Source organism: Schistocerca nitens, chromosome 11, assembly GCF_023898315.1.
Source record: "Schistocerca nitens isolate TAMUIC-IGC-003100 chromosome 11, iqSchNite1.1, whole genome shotgun sequence".
Classification (NCBI taxonomy): Eukaryota; Metazoa; Arthropoda; class Insecta; order Orthoptera; family Acrididae; genus Schistocerca; species Schistocerca nitens.
The window spans coordinates 138,822,777-138,843,508 of record NC_064624.1 but is presented as its reverse complement, the minus strand read 5'-3'; the positions used below and the strand labels follow the sequence as shown (position 1 = coordinate 138,843,508).

General features: G+C 37.5%; 2 protein-coding genes and 1 long non-coding RNA gene across 3 annotated transcripts in view; all 3 read right to left on the bottom strand.

Annotated features, from left to right (window-relative positions):
* The window catches only part of LOC126212717 (uncharacterized), a 78,728-nt gene extending 77,684 nt beyond the window's left edge, over window positions 1–1,044 (bottom strand). Inside the window, exon 1 of the mRNA XM_049940128.1 lies at window positions 434–1,044. Within this exon, the coding sequence (XP_049796085.1) occupies window positions 434–641 (208 nt within the window). The 5' untranslated portion in view covers window positions 642–1,044. The remainder of the gene's footprint in view (window positions 1–433) is intronic.
* Window positions 1,045–6,973: 5,929 nt separating this feature from the next.
* Window positions 6,974–9,772, bottom strand: LOC126213184 (uncharacterized). The gene is made up of 3 exons (XR_007541105.1): window positions 7,691–9,772; window positions 7,460–7,585; window positions 6,974–7,363 (listed from the first exon to the last, which is right to left on the bottom strand). It is a non-coding gene; the product is annotated as an uncharacterized LOC126213184 (long non-coding RNA).
* A 79-nt stretch (window positions 9,773–9,851) lies between these two features.
* LOC126212715 (uncharacterized) lies at window positions 9,852–15,962 on the bottom strand. The gene is made up of 6 exons (XM_049940127.1): window positions 15,826–15,962; window positions 13,143–13,236; window positions 10,800–10,951; window positions 10,550–10,696; window positions 10,305–10,429; window positions 9,852–9,864 (listed from the first exon to the last, which is right to left on the bottom strand). The coding sequence occupies exons 1-6, from the start codon at window positions 15,922–15,924 to the stop codon at window positions 9,852–9,854; spliced, it is 630 nt and encodes a 209-aa protein (XP_049796084.1). The 5' UTR covers window positions 15,925–15,962.
* Between the last annotated feature and the right edge of the window lie 4,770 nt (window positions 15,963–20,732).

Here is a 20,732-nt window from a genome sequence, read left to right as displayed (position 1 = left end):
GACTAAATAACAAACCGGTACAGCTGTTTTCCGTACGCCATGTTTAACTGGGGTGGCAAATCCGCTTCACTGCTTCAGACCTTTAATTGTAAACGCTACTGAGAAAATCTGTTTCCTAAATTTCGTTTTCGTGTTTCGGAGGAAATGTCGCATGAAAACTGACCCAATATTAATACGGAGAACACAATAATACGCACACCATAAAATAAACTCGCATGTTGAAGGTTTTAAATGGAAGTTTTCTTCCTGTTCACAATATTCAACCCGTGGATTGTGTCAAACAGAAACAATGAGGTAAAAATATACAGGTCACAAACTGCTGCTGTGATACAAGATACCGATAGCACAGGGAAACTTTTTTTCATCGAACTGTCATATAGATGTGGTACGCATAACCATTAGAATCATTTACGAAACACTTAGTGCAACTTACATTCTCCAAGTACGGGGGCAACGATGAAAAAAATGGAAGGCACGGCGCTGTCTCTGAGGCGAATGGTTGATAACGACGTTCGATCAATGTCAGCTTCTCGAAAATGCATTGAACATACTGCACTATATTGTGTTGGTTCCCAATCTTTTAGTCGCAGTGCCTTGATCCACAAGCTTCTCCTTGCGGCGTCCTTGGGAAAACTATGCATCGTAACATAGAAAGCTTGAAGGCAGTAACAGCTTTGAGTCACACAATCCAAATTTAATGCACAAGTATTAGTTTAGATACAGCATTTCCCTGTGGAAACTAACAGCTGATTTTCCACTTCTGTTTGCACATCCGTAGGCGGAACAACTGACCATTCTTCTCCCGAATTTACGTATTATTTCGATGAGCGACACACAATGTTTTGTTCTCGAACAAATGGCGTAGTCCGTAACTAGCAGCCTTTACGCTAATTGTGTTGGGATCCCGGCATCTCCATAGATCCTAACCACCTTGTTTGTGTCCAACGATTTTAAACTCAAACACGTTGTTGGTAACACCACAGTCTAACATAACAGTCGCGACACTCACTGGGGAAGCCTAACAGACACATCATTGTGGTCCAAAACCACTCGGAAGTGACGTCAAAATGACGTATAAGCAAACGCGCTGCACACTTGTCGAGTATCGAGATCCGTGGTCGAGTCGAGTTACGTGAAAGTTTTCGGACCACACTGGAGTGTATGTTAAAACGTCGGTGCGTGTCTGCTGAATCGTCATGAAACGAATGTGATCCGCTGATATGTGACCGTAATGTGAAAGAAATGTGGCTGTTATCGCATGTACACTGTAGCGGAGAAATGGAAATGTATTTATAAATTACGTAGAAGTAAATAAATCGTACGGATTCTCAGCTTATCGGATTTTACCTGTTTCTTGACCATGCTGTGATTGATCTGCTTATTCTGTCGAGGACCAAATAGGTAGCATAAAATGTTATACACCTAAATAATAAATGCAGTATTTCCGTTACACATTCCATAAACCATCATGTATAACCGTTGAGAGAAGCAAAACATTGCCATTGCTTACGAGAAATAGCATTTGTTGTCGAGTACGCAGCTCATACTGGGGGAAAAAACAAACTGTTAAGAATAGTGTCGTGATAAAGCTATAAATTTTCGTTTCCTGGGATACGTAAGATTCCAGTGCAGTTATAATGAAATTGGTTTACCAAGAGCTGTTACTTGTGTTAAAAAAAATAGATATGTTTTCTAAATTATGCCTCACAGGAAGTTAATGCCTTTTGCCGTCTTCTCAGTTAATTGTGAAAACAACTTTTCAGAAGAAGCAGGCTTTGTTATACATTTAAGGGGTAGTTGTTTGGCTATACATAGGACAGCTAATCTTTTATATTAATAATAGTTTCGATGATCATACAAATGAATTTTGATCACGCAAAAGCGGCCTTAAAGGATCATGAAAGAAACCTCCAAGGGCAACATAAAATTCTTTAAAAAACTACTTCCTGTGTTCATTATACCACAGTTAAATTAGTAAGAATACTTGTGTGTTGTGCCCTGCAGTGTCACACAAAAACTATATATGATTTAAGAAGAATGGGTAAATAACTTGACTGTATAAGAAACAAGGCAGTTTGCTATGGGGTGCATAGCTCACTCAGCAAGAAAGAAGAGTAAATGACAGGCTGTGTTACAAAGAGTGTTGTCATAAAACTTTCACATTATTTCCACTTTCCTGGCAATTTAACTATGCACAAGTCATAGCTGAATGAAATATTTCATTTTGTATATGAATCCAGGTCATGTGGACTTTCTTCTCATGTGGCTGTGACTTCAGTTTTGGAAAATTTTACTAAAAATTTACAAACAACAGAACGCTATGAAGCTTTCCATAAAGCATTCTTGTAACCATTCTTACCGTGAGAGCATATAAAAATTAGTTCTGCACCCCTCCAGTGTCACAGTACATTTACATTTTGCACCACCTAATGCAGAGTAACTGTAGATTTGATTCAGATGTTCAAATACTGAGAGATTTAAGGTATTTAGTGTGCTACACAGTTTTGATTAAGAAATTGTCTCCAGAAAACACTTGTTTTACTAATGCATCTGGTATCCTGTAAATAATGATAAGATAATCTAATACACTACAGTCAGACAAGACGACCAAATTTAAAGAGTGTACAGTAACAGCTATGTTACATTAACTGTGATTAGGAAGACAGGCTACTGTTTGCCTTACAGATAACACTGAAAGAAAATCATTTCTGCTGCCATCTGTAAAGTAAGTGGCAGTCTGACTTCCTATTGAGATAAAGCCATGTGTTATTTAAACTTGTTGATGCTGTGATACATACAGGTTCTGAATTTTGAAAATTCCAGTAACACTTCAAATTAAAGTAAATGAGACATTGGTAACAAATGCATGTAGTGTTGCAAACTTCTTAAATAGGTACAGTACTTTGTATCTGTTACTGACAGCTTCAAGTTATCAGGTTCAGTTAACAGTGCAATTGAACATCTGAGACCACTCCCTACAAATAACTTCAGTAAAATGGAAATGACACTCACTTCTCCCTAAGTAGCAGCACCCATCATAAAATCCTTAAAGTATTCTAGTGAAGTTTTTCAAAGTGTATTCATGTGAGTTGAGTTGTACCTCAAATTATTTGTGTAATCATTCTATCAGTGGAACATTTCCAGGCTGGCTAAAATATGCCTAAGTTAAGCCTCTGTACAAGAAGAGCGTTAAAGAGATACTATCAAATTATTGATCATTTTCACTTTTGCTGGTGTCTTCAAAAATATTTGAAAAGGTTGTGTCTAAGCATCTTCTTAAGCATCTGACTGCAAACAATATATCATCCAAGTCACAGTTTGGGTTCCTTATGCTTACTGATATAGAGAAGGGTATTTGCACATACAGTGGGAATAATTCATAAGAAAACAAGTTAGAGGCTAATGGCATTCTCTGTGACATGTCAAAAGCCCTTGACTATGAAACACAGCTTTCTCTCAAGAGAATTAGAATATTGTGATGTCACTGGCAGTGCTGCAAAATGGTTAGAGTCTGACCTAACTAAAAGGAAACAAGGGTGTCACTGCAAATACATGCAGAGTGAGCAAATAGTCTTCGTCTGATTGGGAAGTGATTACATGTGGTGCTCCTCAAGGTTCCATCTTGAATCTGTTGTTTATTCCTGTCTACAGTAATGACCTCATCTGTTAAATTGCCAGATGCTAAGTTTGTTTTGTTGGCACATGACACAAACATTGCAACAAATAGCAAGTCAAGTACAGATTTAGAAATTGCTACTAATCAAATTTTCACTTACAATAAATGGTTTAGAAGTAATTTACTGTCATTAAACTTTTGGAAAGACCCACTATATGCAGATAAGAACCTGTAAGAAATTTGTTTCCAGGATGTGTATAATGTACGAAGACATGCAGATAGAAGCAGTTGACAGTGTTAAATTTCTCGGGTTACAACTCAGTAACAAATTCAGTTAGGAAGGGTGTGTACCACAAAATTGCTGAAGCACCTAAACAAGTTTGTATTTGCAATGGGAATGATGTCAGATGTAGGAGATAGAAAAAAAAAAAACTTGCTTACTTCATTTGCTTTCATATTTTGAGGTACCTCGTCAAACCGAGCAAAAGTTTTTATACTGCAGAAGCATGTAATAAGACTCAATTGTGTTGTAAATTCCATATAATCATGTACAAATCTGAGCAAGGAAGTGGGTATTCTAACCAATGCTTCAGTATATTTATCCCTTAAAGAAATTGGTTGCAAATAACATGTTTATTTCCAGGCAATAGCTCAGCACATAGTAAAATACTAGGAACACTAAGACCTAAAATTGCTTACCTTGGTCCAAAGAGGAGTCCAGTTTACGGGAACACACATTTTCAATAAATTGCCAGCTACCATTAAAAAGTTTGTTTCAGAAACAGCACAGTTTAAACAGCGTTTGAAAGATTTTTAGGCAGGCAGCTCCTCTATAAATGAATATCTTAACAGGGACTGTTAGACCAGCTTAAGTAAAAATGTCTTAGATTTGGTTTTACAACAGTTAAGATTAGGTGTTGTGTGTATGATAAATTTGTTAAAAGTGCATAACTGTTTCATTCTGAGTGTATTAATTCTGTAAACGTTGGCAGTCCCAGTTTATCTGTTATGTATTCACATATCTTTAAAGTATCCTGACATGTGATCAGGGAAGTGTTATATTCAGATGGTCTTTGTTTTTTATGTTGTACTTTGACATATTCCATATCCAAGAAACCCATCTCATATTTGGGTCTATAGAATGAGAACTGAATCTAATGTAGTAAAATACATCTGAGGATGTTAAACATGGCTTCAGTTATCAGCATAGATGTGTAGCCGTTTCAGTTGCCAAGATGAGTACTTAAAGATACCAGTGATATTTATTATGGGTTTATTATGTTAATCATACCTGTGTACACCCAATTCAACTGATAAGCAACTCTTATGGCTATAATTTATATGTAAAATATTGTCAGGATAGAGCAATTGTCATATCCAATCACTCAATAAATGCTACTTTTATGTCTGGTCTTTCGTTCCACTGTTGAATCTTCGAATCGTGTGTAATGAACTGGCAAGAGCTACAGACAGTGCCATGATTTACAGCCAAGCATTTTAAATGCATGTTGAATCAGAGCTTGAAGATGATACTAATTAGTTAAAAACCTTTGTTGAATTTATATACCATTACTTTAATATTTCCATTCCCCTCAAAACATTGGTAATACAAATCACAGTAAGGATTGTACACTAAATTAATTCCTCTGCAACAGGAACAACACCCCTTTAAACATACATCTGCAAGTCGTGGTTTCACCTTCTACAATACTTCACTCCCGGTCTCACTCCCTTCCCAAGGACTGCACACTTTTCATGTCTTTACACATTACTGTTACATCAGTGTGCAAATTTTAGTCTTTGTATTTTATCCTTGCTACCTTCAGAATTTCCTAGTGTATAGTCCAGCCAACAGTGTCAAAAGCTTTCTCTATATCCTCTTGTAAGATTTTTCATAGGACCAATACTGCCTCATGTGTTGCTACTTTTTCCCAGATACCAAAGTAATGTTTCCTGAGGTCAGTTGGCACCTACCAGTTTGTCCACTATTCTTTACTTAATTTGTGTCAAACTACAACCATGACTTGCCACACTGATAGTTCTGTAATATTTCCAACTTTCAGTGCCTGGTTTTCGTGGAATAGGAATTATTACTTCCTTCTGAAACGTGAAGGTTTTTCACTTGTCTCTTATCTTGCATACCACATGAAATAGTTCGACTTGGCTGTCTGTCTGAAGGATCTCCATAAATGTGAGGGAATGTCTACTCCAGGTGCCTTATTTGGGTGCAGGTCTTTCATCACCATGTGAAATTATTCTCTTAGTCTATCTCCCACCTAGTCTTCATCTGTCTCTTATAATATTGTACTCTAATTTCTCTTGTTATAGTAAACAGTTTAAGTAAGAGCCCGTATTTACTCTTTTGATGAATTTTATACACAATCTAATGTACCTTAGGTTAAAGGTAAGTTAAACAATCCCCATTCTTCCTGCTACAATAAAAATATTCAGAAAGAATATGTACAATCTGAATGCCTTGACACAGTGTATTTTTGGAAAGTGGTCCATACATGAAGGTAGTTACCAGTCCTTTGTGCATTTAATAAAGTTTTTCTGCTCTGTTCATATAACACTAAGGTTTTTGGTTAGTCTATCTCTACAATAGGATGCAGCTGGCTGGAATATCCAGAAAGGATATGGAAATAACTTAATCCAACAAAAGTGACTGCTTATGGCAACCTTTATACTTTTGGGGAACCCTGCCTCCTTTTCACGAGTTTGTAAATGACTTTTTTCTTAATCTTCCTTAATGTGGCACAAATCAACTCTTCCATCATAACAGTTACCAGCAACAACAGAGTGAAACAGAAATAAGGTTGTGATACATAAGGAATATCAGTCACATGTTACCTATGTGGATTGCTAGTGTTTGTAACAGAAGCCTCTTTAAGAAATTTAATAAATCTAAAAGGAAAACTTAGCAGCAGAGTGCAAAATCACATGACATTCAAGGCAAAGGTTTCTTAGTTGCATGTGAAACATACCTTGAAGAATATACTTTGCTCCTGCTGATCTAAACCACTTAAAGGGTTCAAAGTTGTACTGAAGTATCACCATTATGTAGTACTACTACTGAATGCAGCCTGTTTTGTCGGCTTTGGTGAATAATAGTCAGTAAAAACCTTACTAATTTATATGAAGCTGGTATCTGTACAGATACCATTGGTGATCTTGCAGCTCTCTAAAAATGAAATTATAATGAAATCCAGACCTTTAGCCGCTTACAGGTGTTGATAATTAGGTATATTCTGCACACAATTTCCGATCTGTTATTGCCACATTTCCCATGAAATGATAATATCTTACACACACACACACACACACACACACACACACACACACACACACACACACACACACACACACAACTCAGGTCACCAAGCTACAGAATTATTATACAGAAACAAAAAATATAAATATCAATCTATTTTATTGGGCATTTACATATTATTACACCTTACTACAATCAATGTGATTTGTATTTCCTTTACCCAAGCAACAATGTCTACTTCTCATTACAAGAAATTCTTGGATTGTTGAGAAACTGTTCAAAAATTACAATCAAGTTGCAAACATTTATGTGCCACAACAAATGGCAGTTTGATACACACGTGAAATACTATATGGATTGTTTTCCTTCAGGAATACTATCAATCTTCCAAGATATCCTTGGAATATAACAGTCTTGATGCAATCTGGTGTGAATTTTCCCATGGACTGAAGGCCAGAAATCCATCATAACTGAACCTAACAAATAAATTAACAACAAGTAATTGAGTTATGCAACATGAAGACAACTGATACACATGTTTTCAAGGCACAATTCCAAAATTTAGTACTCACTTCTTTTGGTGCCCAATGACACTGCTCACCAGCTGCAATGCCCAGAACTATTTTACAACTGAATTTAATAAAAATTACTGGTATTCCAGTAACAGTAATTGCTTCTGTGTGGTATCTGCAGTAACTCTGCAAAGTTATTAAGAACATTAGAACCAAGGTGGTAGATATCCAATATGTAGGTAACTGATACACATTAAGCTTCCAAAGCAAATAAAAAAAGTCAATACTTACTTCATTTGGTCCCAATGACATTGCTGACCAGATACCATATGAAGGAAACACCATACTCTTCTGTCAGAGTGATACTGGGCAATCTCATGTTCATTAACAGGGCAGTCTATCTTTTTCTCTGTTTCACGTGAATCACTAGACATGTATTGAAGCAAGTGAGAGCAAGTGCATTCTTACTTGCAAAACGAAATGCTAAATCTTTCCTCCATCACTCATACGACATCTCAATGCCACTAAGATATTTCAATTCTCAACATTGTCCCATATTTGAATTAACCTAATTTAAAGTTAAAATTTTTTACTTCATATTTTAAAAAGTTTGCAAGTTCTACACTACCATCTAGTTTAATTCCCCAGAAAAATCTTCTCTCTGATGAACAACGAAAAATCCAGGATGGAATGTAACAATATTATGAAAAGGATAGTTGTTGCTGCTCACCAAATGGTGAAGATGCTGAGTCACAGAAAGGCACAACAAAAAGACTGTCGGACTTATCTTTCGGGCAACAAGGGCCTTTTCAAAAGCGCGCGCGCACACACTCGCTCGCTCACTCACAAACACACACACAAATGTAGCAACTATCCTTTTTATAATATTTTATCTATTGCTACTTCGAAATTCAAATGTGCAACAAAGTTTAAAAGCAGAGACCAACATAAAGACCTCATAGCATTGCATCTCGAGGATCAGAAATGACGGAGCTTATTTGTATTTTACATAGACAAAGAGCTATCTAAAATTCAAATAAACCGTCATTTCTTACCCTTCAAATGGGAAGTTATAATGTGTTTAAGACAGATCTTTTAAGGCTTTTGGCATCATTCTTCACTATTATTTGGAAGTTGATGGCACTGCTAATGAGAGACCACCAACTTCAGGATTTGCTAATTGCAAATCTTGCACACAGTTGCTCAGTGATTCAAGTACTTTTTGTAATGTTTCGCTGTTGCTGCAGTTGTATGTGAGATTATAAATCTGTTTACACAGCTCCCTTGCTTCAAACTGCTGCAAAGGAATATTCTGGGTTTGAACAACACCATCTGTATTTGCTGCCTCGACAGCCTCCTCAACCTCGACAGCCTCCTCAGCTGCTTCAACTGCCTCCTCAACAGCTTTGTCACTACTACTGCCTTCATATGAAATTACTAAAGAGCCACTTCTAAAGCCCACCCCATACATTTCATCAAGACAGATTAATGGACTAGTCTTATAACTTTCTGGCATTTTATCAAAACCCCACTCTGGGTAAAAAATAAAGATTGCACAGAAATGCTTGCATGGGTATTTATATCTCCGAAAATCTTCACATGTGCAATCTGGTATATCAAAGTTTACAACATAATTACAGTTTTTGGACTTTGCACTCTCCACACAAAATGAACCATCCGATCTCCTACTCACTGATCTTGCAGTTAACTCAACTTTTGCTGATGCATATCGCTGCATGACATGTTTCACAAACTTGTTTGTTTTTTTTATGCAAAAACAGTGGAACATCTTTGTTATAAGCTTTGATGGCAGAATTCTGCAGACAGTACTTTCTAATTAGGCTTGGAAGAAACTGGTTTATTATAACCTTAGTAACCCCAGTTAAAGTCCTGTCTGAATTGTGTTTAAGGAAAAAATGTTTTACAACCTTGTTCATTGCTTCAACTTCATTTGTACTGTCAATAGTTGCAAATCTGCCCTTGTCCTCATACGCTTTCACCCATCTTTCACATAGCGTTAGCCATTGCTGTTGAAATTATGGCCATGCACGCTCGTTTCTCCGAGAAACCTCATGCGTTCGCAACTCTTCTACGCGATCTTTAAATTCTCTCTCTGTTGGTGATTCTGAAATTTCTTGTCACATATCCAGAAATGTCTTCATGTCATTTGGTACACGTAGATTATCCTTTTTTTTCAACCATCTTCCCCATGCCTGTTTTCGATGGAAAAGGCACAAGTAAACTTTTGTCTGAGGGAATGCTTGCTCAATTGCATTTATCTCTGACTCCGAGAAATCAGTAACCCAATATAGGGGATTCCAATCCTTGTTCCAGTCCTTGAAAATGTCTAGTGCTTCATGAATGGATCTTGCATTTCCAATCTGGAAAAAAAAAAAAAAAAAAAAAAAAAAAAAAAAAAAAAAAAAAAAAACCGACAACCAAATAGCCCACATTACTCTTCACAGCTATAAAAAATAAAGGAATATCATATGTTGTTGTTTTGTATGTTGCATCTAACAAACAACTACCCCCATACTTCTTCAAAAGATCTCTCTGCCAACTGCTCTGATAGCAAAAAAGTAATGGTTTCATTTCTCCATTGGCTCCCGTACAATGTCTATAATAAATCATGTGATTGCTCGAGTCTTTGTGCCACTCATCAACCTGATTCTGCAGTCTAGTCTCGTCAAACAATACTTTATTTGTACCATAAAGGGTCCGATAAATGTGACTGTAAATAGTTTTCTCTATGGGGTAAAAGGTAGTATTCATTTGACCTGGTATGTGTGTCCCAGTGAAATTGATTTCAACAAATCTGTCTAGAGCCAACTTAATGACTTTGAGAGATGTCATGCCACTGAGTACTAAGTTTTTGATTTCCTTTACAAGTGAAGGATGTATGTACCCACTTGCTTCAACACGTTCAGTAGCATGTGTGTGTGCACTTGCTGGGGAAGCAGTCAAATAATAACGTAGATAGCTCTTAGGCGGGAATGGCAATGCCAAATCTTTCTGTAGACTTGCAAGAACCTGTAAGACAAAAATGTATCAATTATTTAATTAAGAGCATTAAAAACAATAGATTTTAAAGTATACCGTCAACTGATCATGTAAAATTTTCTCCAAGCAGAACCCAAACTGGATACTTACTTTTGCCTTGGTATCCCTGTGTTCAGTTGCTGAGTGCACACTGTAATCAGGATATACCCTTATACACTTCATATTTAAAGTTGCTGGGCAGTTGGATTTTCTAGTATCCATGATCCTCAATCTCTTACGAGGAGTCACATGGTCTTCCTAAAGAGGGTAAAGAACTACTATAAAATTTATTTAATAAACTTTCCCTGTAACGAACTTGTTTTATGGAAAGTAAGTATATCTTAACACAGCATGATATTACCAAGTGCTCAGGTACACTAGACTCTTTACTTTTATAGTATTTTGGCCCCAAAACACAGTGCCTTGACCACACACTCTCCACTGCAAATGCACAACCAAAAAAGGGGATAGGGACATGTCCCTGCATTTGCTTGAAGAAATGCTTTGTTTTACCTGGAACAGTTAATATATTTCTCACAGACAAAAAAACATTGTTATTGTTAAATAATTCACATATGTTATTGTTAATTAACTAAATACAATGTGAGAAAACATTTCATTCATTTGACAGGTATTGTCAAAGTTCTGAACTGATGGAAGCAGATTGTCTATCTACTTTACATAGTACTGGAGCAAAATTTTACAGGATGTCACACCTATTGTATCTAGCAAAGAAATGGAACTGTCTGCCATGTGCAATGAGGATACCATACTGATTTCGGGCAACTGAAGTGCTTTATTGTGGTTCCAATAAATGTGGAATTAATATTCTTTGTAAACAAAGGAGATGTGAAGAACACTTATGTAGAAAAATGTAATTACTATAAATGTGGAATTACAAAAAATACACTTAACTAGGAAGACAATAAAGCTAAACATGCCTGTCAATATGTTCAATGAGCTGACTACTGTTTTACATATCAACACCACAATTATCGAAAACCATAGAAACCACTTCAACATGAACACAGCAGTATAGATTCATTAAAATTATTTGTTAGTTGGCCTCTGTCACTTGTTGCTAAAGTGTTGGCACACCGGCTGCTGCTGTATTATAGGCAACAAACAGAGCAGGTCACTCAGCAAGTGCTGTTCAATTTAATTTTCATGTTAAAAAAAGTAGGTTTAGCTCAGTAGAGGCAGAGCACAGGTTGGGATTACGAAGGATGGGAGACGTATACATGTAACTCTGGGCAGTTTTGGAAGTGGCCATTATGAAATAACATGAATATGACATGCTCTGCTGACAACTGGTTTTGGAGTGACCAATGGCATAACTGTGGCAGATACGACATTTTATAGCCCAGAATTTAAACTCATTTGATAACCTAACCATAACATGATGTGCAATATATCCTAGAAAATGGCTGTCAGCATTCTACAGAAGAACTGTTAATCGTACTTTGTTCACAACAATTAATACACTGACCACGGGCAGTCACAGCAGAGCCTCACACCTAATGCTGTTGCCTGGCCTGGCTTGATGGTGAAACATCCAACACTAAGCATGTGGCAGAAAACTAGCTGAAGCTATTCTCTATAAGCAAACTCAAGGAGGGGGGGGGGGGGGGGGGGAATTGTATTTCAATGCTAAAAGCAAACTAATTTCTTCCTTTCATTAATTATGGCACCTGAAACTGTCCTCACACAAGCTGCATGGACTGCCAAATTACCAACTAATGAGCAGTCCTGGTTTGTATTCAGTTACAGGTTACAGGTGACAAGCTGATTTCAAATGAAATAATGATATGAAGAAGAAATATAAGGAATTAAAAAGTAAATACAATGTCGAAAATGACACAGCAGAGTGTTAGAAATAAAACTGCATCCAAACCTATTAACTAAATAAAAATAATGAAGTAATTTTGATAATATTTTGGTATAAAAAGTATGAAAGAATCTGTCAAGACTCAAATCCACAACTTTATATGGAACAGGGATGTTTCTTATCCGTTGCACTATGCCACCACTCTACATTACACTAATGTAAGATTATTTGGTCCCAACGATCATGTGCTACCTTCAACCAGATCAGCCTTTCACATTATGTTACGATGTGAAAGCTAGCTCTAGCACCATAAAGATATTGTAAGGATACATAGTTATGCCTACTGTCTGAAAATGTTGTTTAAGGCCAATCTTGTTGAAGGCAGCAAATGATTGCATGGCGTTCAAACACATCAAGAAAGGAAGTCAGACAAGAAAATGGAAGTGGATTGATCAGCTGTTGTGGCAGTCAGGAAATGGCGAACAGAGAGAGTTTGGACCTGACGCATTCAGCACTCTGGAGGAAACCAGCTCCGACAGGAATTGCCAACCAACTAATAATTTTAATCAGCCTATTATCAAATGCAAGTGTGTGAAAATTACTGAGTGTATGGCTGTGAAAATGGATAAATGACAAACAAGTCAACACAGACGAAAATAATTAATACAATTCTGCCTTGCATATCACAACAACTATTAACAATAACAAAAACAGTCAATTCCATCAGTTGTTAGTGCAGCTTAGAAAGAAATGTCCATTTAAAGTAGCCTATATATACTATCCCTAATTCCAGCAAACTAAGTTCTTCCTTCAAGTATACATAAATGAACTAAAATGGTAAACCACAGAAAGTAATTAATGCAGCAGTTCACTTACTTTTCATAACATCTGAAGAAGGCTCTTTAATACAACTACTTCTCACGCAGTATGAAAACCCCACAGTTTTCAGATGATCGAGAAGCGTTTCCACCTGAGAATAAAGTGACCAGTAGCATAAACTGAGGGTAACTACACTTAAGGTTAACTGGGAAACATGAATGAAGAGGGAAATTTTAGGCTTTACAAAATTCAGTTATTTAATGTACACAGCCTTTCATCACATCTGATGTTTTTGACAGCTAAAGTAAGTAAGTTTTATGTTATTAATCATGGATGAGTTAACAAAATTGGGAGTTCATTTGTTTGCTCTTTTGCTTTTATTCCATTGTTATTCACTGACCACAAATTATGTTACTGTTGACTTCAGTTAAAATTGTAATCATAAAATGTTCTTTCAGTTGTGATTATGATGATGAAAAATATTTTCCAAGTGCACATGAAGTTTAATGACCTAGTTTTGGGATTAACTGATCAGTACTTCAGTTAACCTCATTTCAAGCAGGCTTGCCTTATGTCAACAAAAGCTTTATTAAGCATAATAATTATGCATACTATGAATTCCAGGTTGTATATACTAAGAATAAGACAGTCACCAATCAAAACTATCCACTACAACTGCTGAAAGTTGAAACTGGATAATACATCCATGAAAAAGTTTTTGTAAAAATTACAAAATGATTTCTCTCCTACAATTGAAAAATATCAGTTTTCGGCTGTCAAACTCTTAACAAAAGTGGAAGAAAGACCTCTGACTACATTACTTCAATACAACATCCATTAAGCTTAATCACAAAATCTGCAAGCATCTTGGCACATCAATTTGCAAAGGGATTGAAATCTGTGACAAAGACCTGGGAAAGAGAGCACGATACGACGAATTGCTCACAGAATTCATGAAACTTCCATTACGTACATGAGACACTCCCCTCAAGGACCACAACTTATGATTCTGCATAATCATCATATGAAAAAAAACAGCATAATTTTGCATACTCTGCCCCATCATACAAGCCATAATCTATGACTTCTTGTCTTGAAGTCTTAAGTTATTGTATGATACAGGAAATTATCTGATGACAAATAGAGCAAAATCAATCACGATCAGGGCTGGTTAGCTAGAATTCCTCCTTATCACCAACAGAAATAATACAGCACTTTTAAGGCTTATTTGACTGATACACTCCAAACTTAAAAATAATTTGCCATATATTTCTACTATTGGTATTCCTGACAAGGTTATAGATGCAGACCTCAACATTTCTCCTCCTCGAGAAGTCAACACTATCCAGTAGAAGAACTGAGATAATATCTCCAGAAGACATTTTGCCTCATCCCAAGTCCTATGTTGTGAGACGAAAAACTAAGAAAAATAAATAAATTACTTAATAACTCACTCCCATCATCATTATCTCCAGTAAAAGCCAGACCAATAGAAGAAATTAAAATAAAATCTAGCAGGGCAATAAGAAGAGTGTAGATGTGAAAGAACACCTCTAAGAGAAGTTTAACTTTGAGGGCTTCAAAGTGTCATAACGTTCTATACCCTATGAGGACCCATATTCACCAACGAGTATTTCTAAAGACTAAAACAGCTTACATTATCATCAAAATTTCAGTGTGGTGCTGAGAAAATTTTAGATCCTGACAGACTTTGTCTACCAATATAATACAGGAATCCCAATAGAGTTCCAACATTATCCACACATACTTCAGCAGCCACCTAAGCAGTGGTAATAATTGAAACATCGTAACATGTATTAATTAAGCGGACAGTTATTACTGAGCAATGGTATCCTGAACAAAAAGCTCTCACTCAGCATCCATCAACAATACACCTTTGCTCAGAATTCAGTAGGGAGGCCAAATGTGGTCATGTTGCAACATTTGCATAAAGTGGCATTCATTACAGTGCTATTGATGAAAAAAGTTGTTTCATAGTTGATGTCACTGACCTTGCTGAAACTTTGGTGGGAAACTAAGGATCTTACAGTCATTTGAATTACAGAGCTCCATATCCCTGCATAGACAGTTTTCTAGCTAATCTCTGAATTCAGTACCTCAATGAAATTCAGCTCAGTGCCAGCACAAAGAAAACAGCAGTAATGGATTTGTGCAATTATGCACTGGAGCTGATAGTGCAATTAGAAAGAACTACGTAAAATTCCTGGGAAAATGCAGGATACATTTATGTGGAATACAGAGCCCACGCTCTGGCAATGACATTAGCTGCAAATATACTGCTTTTTATTTTCCTTTTGCATGATTGATCCCAGGCCCTGAGCCCCATTTTCATGTGTGTGTCTTCTAAATTATGCCATTTACTCGAGACGACGTTTGCGCTTGAGCTGCTGCAATGTTCAGTTTCTCTTACTGTAATACATAGATGACGAACTCACAAACGGCGAATTTTGAAGCAAAGTTGCCATTAACTTCCTAAACACCGATCATTAATTACAATATTCCACGTGTATATGTTACAGTAAAGGTAACAATGCAGCACCTCACAACGAAAACAAAGAAAAAATTGCATAATACATAAACTCACTTAAAAATTGGAATCAGATCGCGGAAAGAGACATATAAAATTTATTAAAGTGAAATCTTAACTGGCAGCAGAAAAAAAGTTATTTTCTAAGGCGCATATTTTTGCCAGCCAATTCTAACATAAAATTATTATTACCTCCTCCAACGAATTACAACAGCCTGAAATCAGGCCATCCTCCGAAACTCTGAAATCTTTCAGAGCGTCACGAAAGATGTTTTCATATACCTGAGGCATTTTGCTCGACAGCGAAAACACAACCACTCAAGATACACGGTCAGTATGACAGTGCAGAACAAAGCAGACGCTTTTCCCGCTAACTCGATTCGACCACAGATCTCGATCAGTCGACAAGTGTGCAGCGAGTTTGCGTATACGTCATTTTGACGTCACTTCCGAGTGGTTTTGGACCACAATGATGTGTCTGTTAGGCTTCCCCACTCACTGCTGTAAAAGTTGTTGCGGTTTGACAGATGGAGCGACACTAGCGCTCCAAGCGGCAGGTAAGGTGAACGTCAGACGCGTCGTAAGCATAATGTTTGTTTGCATCCATGTCCTACGTAATTTCCGAATTATTTGAGTTAGTTTCTTGCCTCCTAGAGTTTGTGTAGTATCAGAAGGCATATATGTTTCTAAAAATGATTCTAAAATAAGCGCAAGTGTGGACAAAAACCATGAATAGAGTGGCAAGCTACAATACATTCGTGTAGAAACACTTGTGACATTGGACAGAATTGCAGCTTACCACGTTGATATCAAAAGAATATAAACACACAGATTCACATGTAAGAAGCACAGACATGTACCTCTACATGCAAAAGCGATGGACAACTCGTTTATCGTTCTGTAGGCCTACTGTGTTTGTCATTGTCGCCTGTTGCCACAAGTACGACCTTCATCTTGGTATTATTCTAAGTGTGACAAGCAACTGACAAATAGTGGGAGAAATATGCTGAAAACATTATAATGAGCTGATTACATTACATTTCACAAAAAACCAAATATTTGAATAATTTTCAAACAATCTGTCTGTAGGCACTTTCCTTGTCCCATAATAGTTTCGCTCGAAGTCTAGCGATCTGCACATTCTGACACTTCACACGCTTTTGTAAGACACGAACAGCTGCACTTAATCTATCCAGTTCATCGTCAAAGTAGGTCTGTGTTGACTATTCTCACGAATCTGGCACTAATACATGGAGAGTTGAACTGGCTGCTTTGTGTCATAGGACTGTTTTACAGCTTTAGATTAGCTGTCAAAATCTTTGTGGCAGTTTCCTCTTCATCGACAGTTGAGGTGGCTTTTTTGGAATGTCAAACAGTGTGGGTACTGCATTCCACGCGAGTTTGTTATTGTCTGCGTTCATGAACTGGTTTTGTTCGAAATGTAGCGAACAAAACCTAGTATTATTATACAGGTAAACCGGGTCTTTCTTCATAAGGTCTTCTCGTTGCTATTAACTAGCCATTTTTTCGCTCCTAAAACGAAACATTCATCATTTATACACATACATTTGCAAGTGAATCCTGACGATACAGTTTAGTAACATGATGGTATATACCTCTCAGGATCCTTGGGAAACCTAAAAAAAGACATCTGCGGTGTCTTCTGCCTATTGCTGGTGGTGGTGGTTAGTGTTTAACGTCCCGTCGACAACGAGGTCATTAGAGACGGAGCGCAAGCTCGGGTTAGGGAAGGATTGGGAAGGAAATCGGCCGTGCCCTTTCAAAGGAACCATCCCGGCATTTGCCTGAAACGATTTAGGGAAATCACGGAAAACCTAAATCAGGATGGCCGGAGACGGGATTGAACCGTCGTCCTCCCGAATGCGAGTCCAGTGTGCTAACCACCTGCCTATTGCTGCTGCAATTTATTGCGCTACAAACGCTCCCGATGGTAAAAACCATTGTATAAATAAAAATAAACAATCACTATTCGCTTTTACGATCGCGCCGAACTCACAGTTCAACCTACCGGAAGGCTTGGAGCGCTAATGGCGCTGAAGGCAACAAAATCGAGGCGAAGTGTCGCGACTGTTATGTTAGACTGTGGTAACACTTCGTAATCAAAGAGGTTACAATAATTTTTAACCTCCTTGTTTTTAACGCACGATTAAGGTTCCGTTTCAATTTCCCACAAAAGTGACGTAATTTGGACGTCACACACAATATCGAAAACGGCATGACCGGGTATCGATTTCCGTATGCGTTCGATACCAGCCTCTCGCAAGACCGTGCGCGCGTACCGAAGATTTACAGAAAGACGCCATTCTTGGAAACATTAATTATAATTATTGTCACAATAAAATGGTTAATTTCCAAGAATGATTGCCTATAGAAGTCGCGGCGTCCAAACGATACAATTCGAACGCGCGATCGTAAAGCGATCATGCGACTCTGGCGGGCGTTATGAGTATGTTTACGTTGGTCACTACAGCAACGACAAAAAAGAGAGTTACAAAAATACTTGTAATTGCAAAGGAGACGACTTACGTTACTCGTCGTCGGTGTTGTCATGTGAAAGTCCATTACGGAGGTGTGGATGGATAATTTCGAAGAAACGAACCATGTATTCTTCCCGATACTCGTTCGTTTTTCGCACTGTCCGCAATGAAATTGTAACTGTGTTTCAGCGTCGAAACTGTTCTTACGAAGTTTTACGTATTTCGCACCACCACAGTCTACACAGTCCCTTCTTTCCTCATCTCGTAGTACTCCATATTTGCTACAAAAAGTCGAACAATTTTCTACGCTGCATAAACATGAAATTAGATTCTTCCGTGTGAGAGAATCCGCCGAAGAAACGTCAAGAACACCAGACATCCCACTCACTAACGACATAAATCGTCTGGGTTTCCCTAGCGAATTCACAAATAATTCGCGAAGGTATGTAATTTAGAGCAAGTAAGGGAACAACGGAAAAGAGATAAAAATGACGGTCACAACACCCACCACTGGGGTCGCATGTTCGATTTACGATCGCACGTTCGATATGTATCGGTTGGACCCCGCGACTTCGATACGCAATCATTCTTGGAAATTACCATAAAATGCCACATAATTATCTATCGACAGTTAATGCCTTCACACAAGAATGCTCTCTCAAGGGTGAGTTATTATCGTCAATAATTTACATATTAAGCATGAAACACGTGTTTTTTATAATTTGGAGTACGCCATTTCAAGGTAACGGGCATTGAAAATTTGTCACAAACACGTCACCATTATCATTAAATACCACTTAATAACTTGAACCATGGACCTTGCCGCCGGTGGGGTGGCTTGCGTGCTGCAGACAACCTCAGGCAGCCGTGCTGTAGGTACAACCACAATGGAGGGCTATATGTTGAGAGGCCAAACATATGGTTCCTGACGAGGGACAGCAGCCTTTTCAAGAGTTGTAGGGGCAACAATCTGGATGATTGACTGATCTGGACTTGTAAGATCAACCAAAGTGGCCTTGCTGTGCTGGTATTGCGAAAGACTGAAAGCAAGGGGAAACAACATTGAAAATTTTTCCCAAGGACATGCAGTTCTACTGTATGGTTAAATGATAATGGCATCTTCTTGGGTAAAATAATCCGAAGGTAAAATAGTCCCACATTCAGATCTTCAGGTGGGGCATACTCAGGAGGACGTCATCATCAGGAGAAACAAAACCGGCATTCTATGGACTGGATTGTGGAATGTTAGAGCCCTTAATTAGGCAGATGGTTAGGTAATTTAAAAAGGGAAAAGGATAGGCTGAAGTTAGATATAGTGGAAATTAGTAATGTTTGGATGCAGGAGGAATAGGATGTCTGGTCAGGTGAGTACAAGGCTATGAAGACAGAAGCAAATAGGGGTAATACAGGAATAGGTTTAATAATGAATAAGAAAATAGGAATGCAGATAGGCTACTATGAACAGCATAGTGAATGCATTATCATAGCCAAGACAGACATGAAGCCCATGCCCAAAACAGTAGTACAAGTTTACATGCCAAATAGCTCCACAGATAATGAAGATATTAAATAAATGTACGATGAGATAAAAGAAATTATTCACATAGTTAAAGGAGACGAAGAGTCAGTCATGAGCAGGGATTGGAATTCGATAGTAGGAAAAGAAAGAGGAGGAAAAATGATAGATGAATATCGACTGGGGAAATGAAATGAAAGAGGGACTTGCCTCGTAGAATTATGCACAGAACATAATATAATCATCGCTAACACTTGGTTTAACAATCATAAAAGAAGGTATTATATGTAGAAGAGACCTGGAGACACTGGGAGATTTCCCGATGGTTATATAACTGTTAGACAGAGATTTAGGAACCAATTTCAAATTGTAAGACATTTCCAAGGGCAGATGTGGATTTTGAACACAATTTATTGTTTATGAACTGCAGATTAAAATTTAAGAAATTGGAAATAGGTAGGAAATTAAGGATATGGGACCTGGATATGCTGAAAGAACCAGAGGTTGTTGAGAGCTTCCTAACGAGCATTAAATATCAGTTGGTAAGAACATGGAAAAGGAATACTGTAGAAGACGAATGGGTAGCTTTAAGAGATGAAAAAGTGAAGGCAGCAATGGATCAAATAGGTTAAAAGACAAACCCTAATAGGAATCCATGGATAACACAAGAGATATTGCATTCAATTGATGAAAGGAAACAATTTAAAAATGCAGCAAATGAGGCAGGCGAAAGGGAATATGTTGTTGTTGTGGTCTTCAGTCCAGAGACTGGTTTGATGCAGCTCTCCATGCTGCTCTATCCTGTGCAAGCTTCGTCATCTCTGAGTAACTACTGCAACCTACATCCTTCTGACTCTGCTTAGTATATTCATCTCTTGGTCTCCGTCTACGATTTTTAACTTCCATGCTTCCCTCGTACCTCTTCATTTGTTACGTGATCAATCCATCAAAAATCTTCATCATTCTTCTGTAGCACCATATTTTGGAAGCTTCTATTCTCTTCTTGTGTAAACTATTTATCATCCACGTTTCACTTCCATACAAGGCTACACTCCATAAAAATACTTTCAGAAAGGACTTCCTGA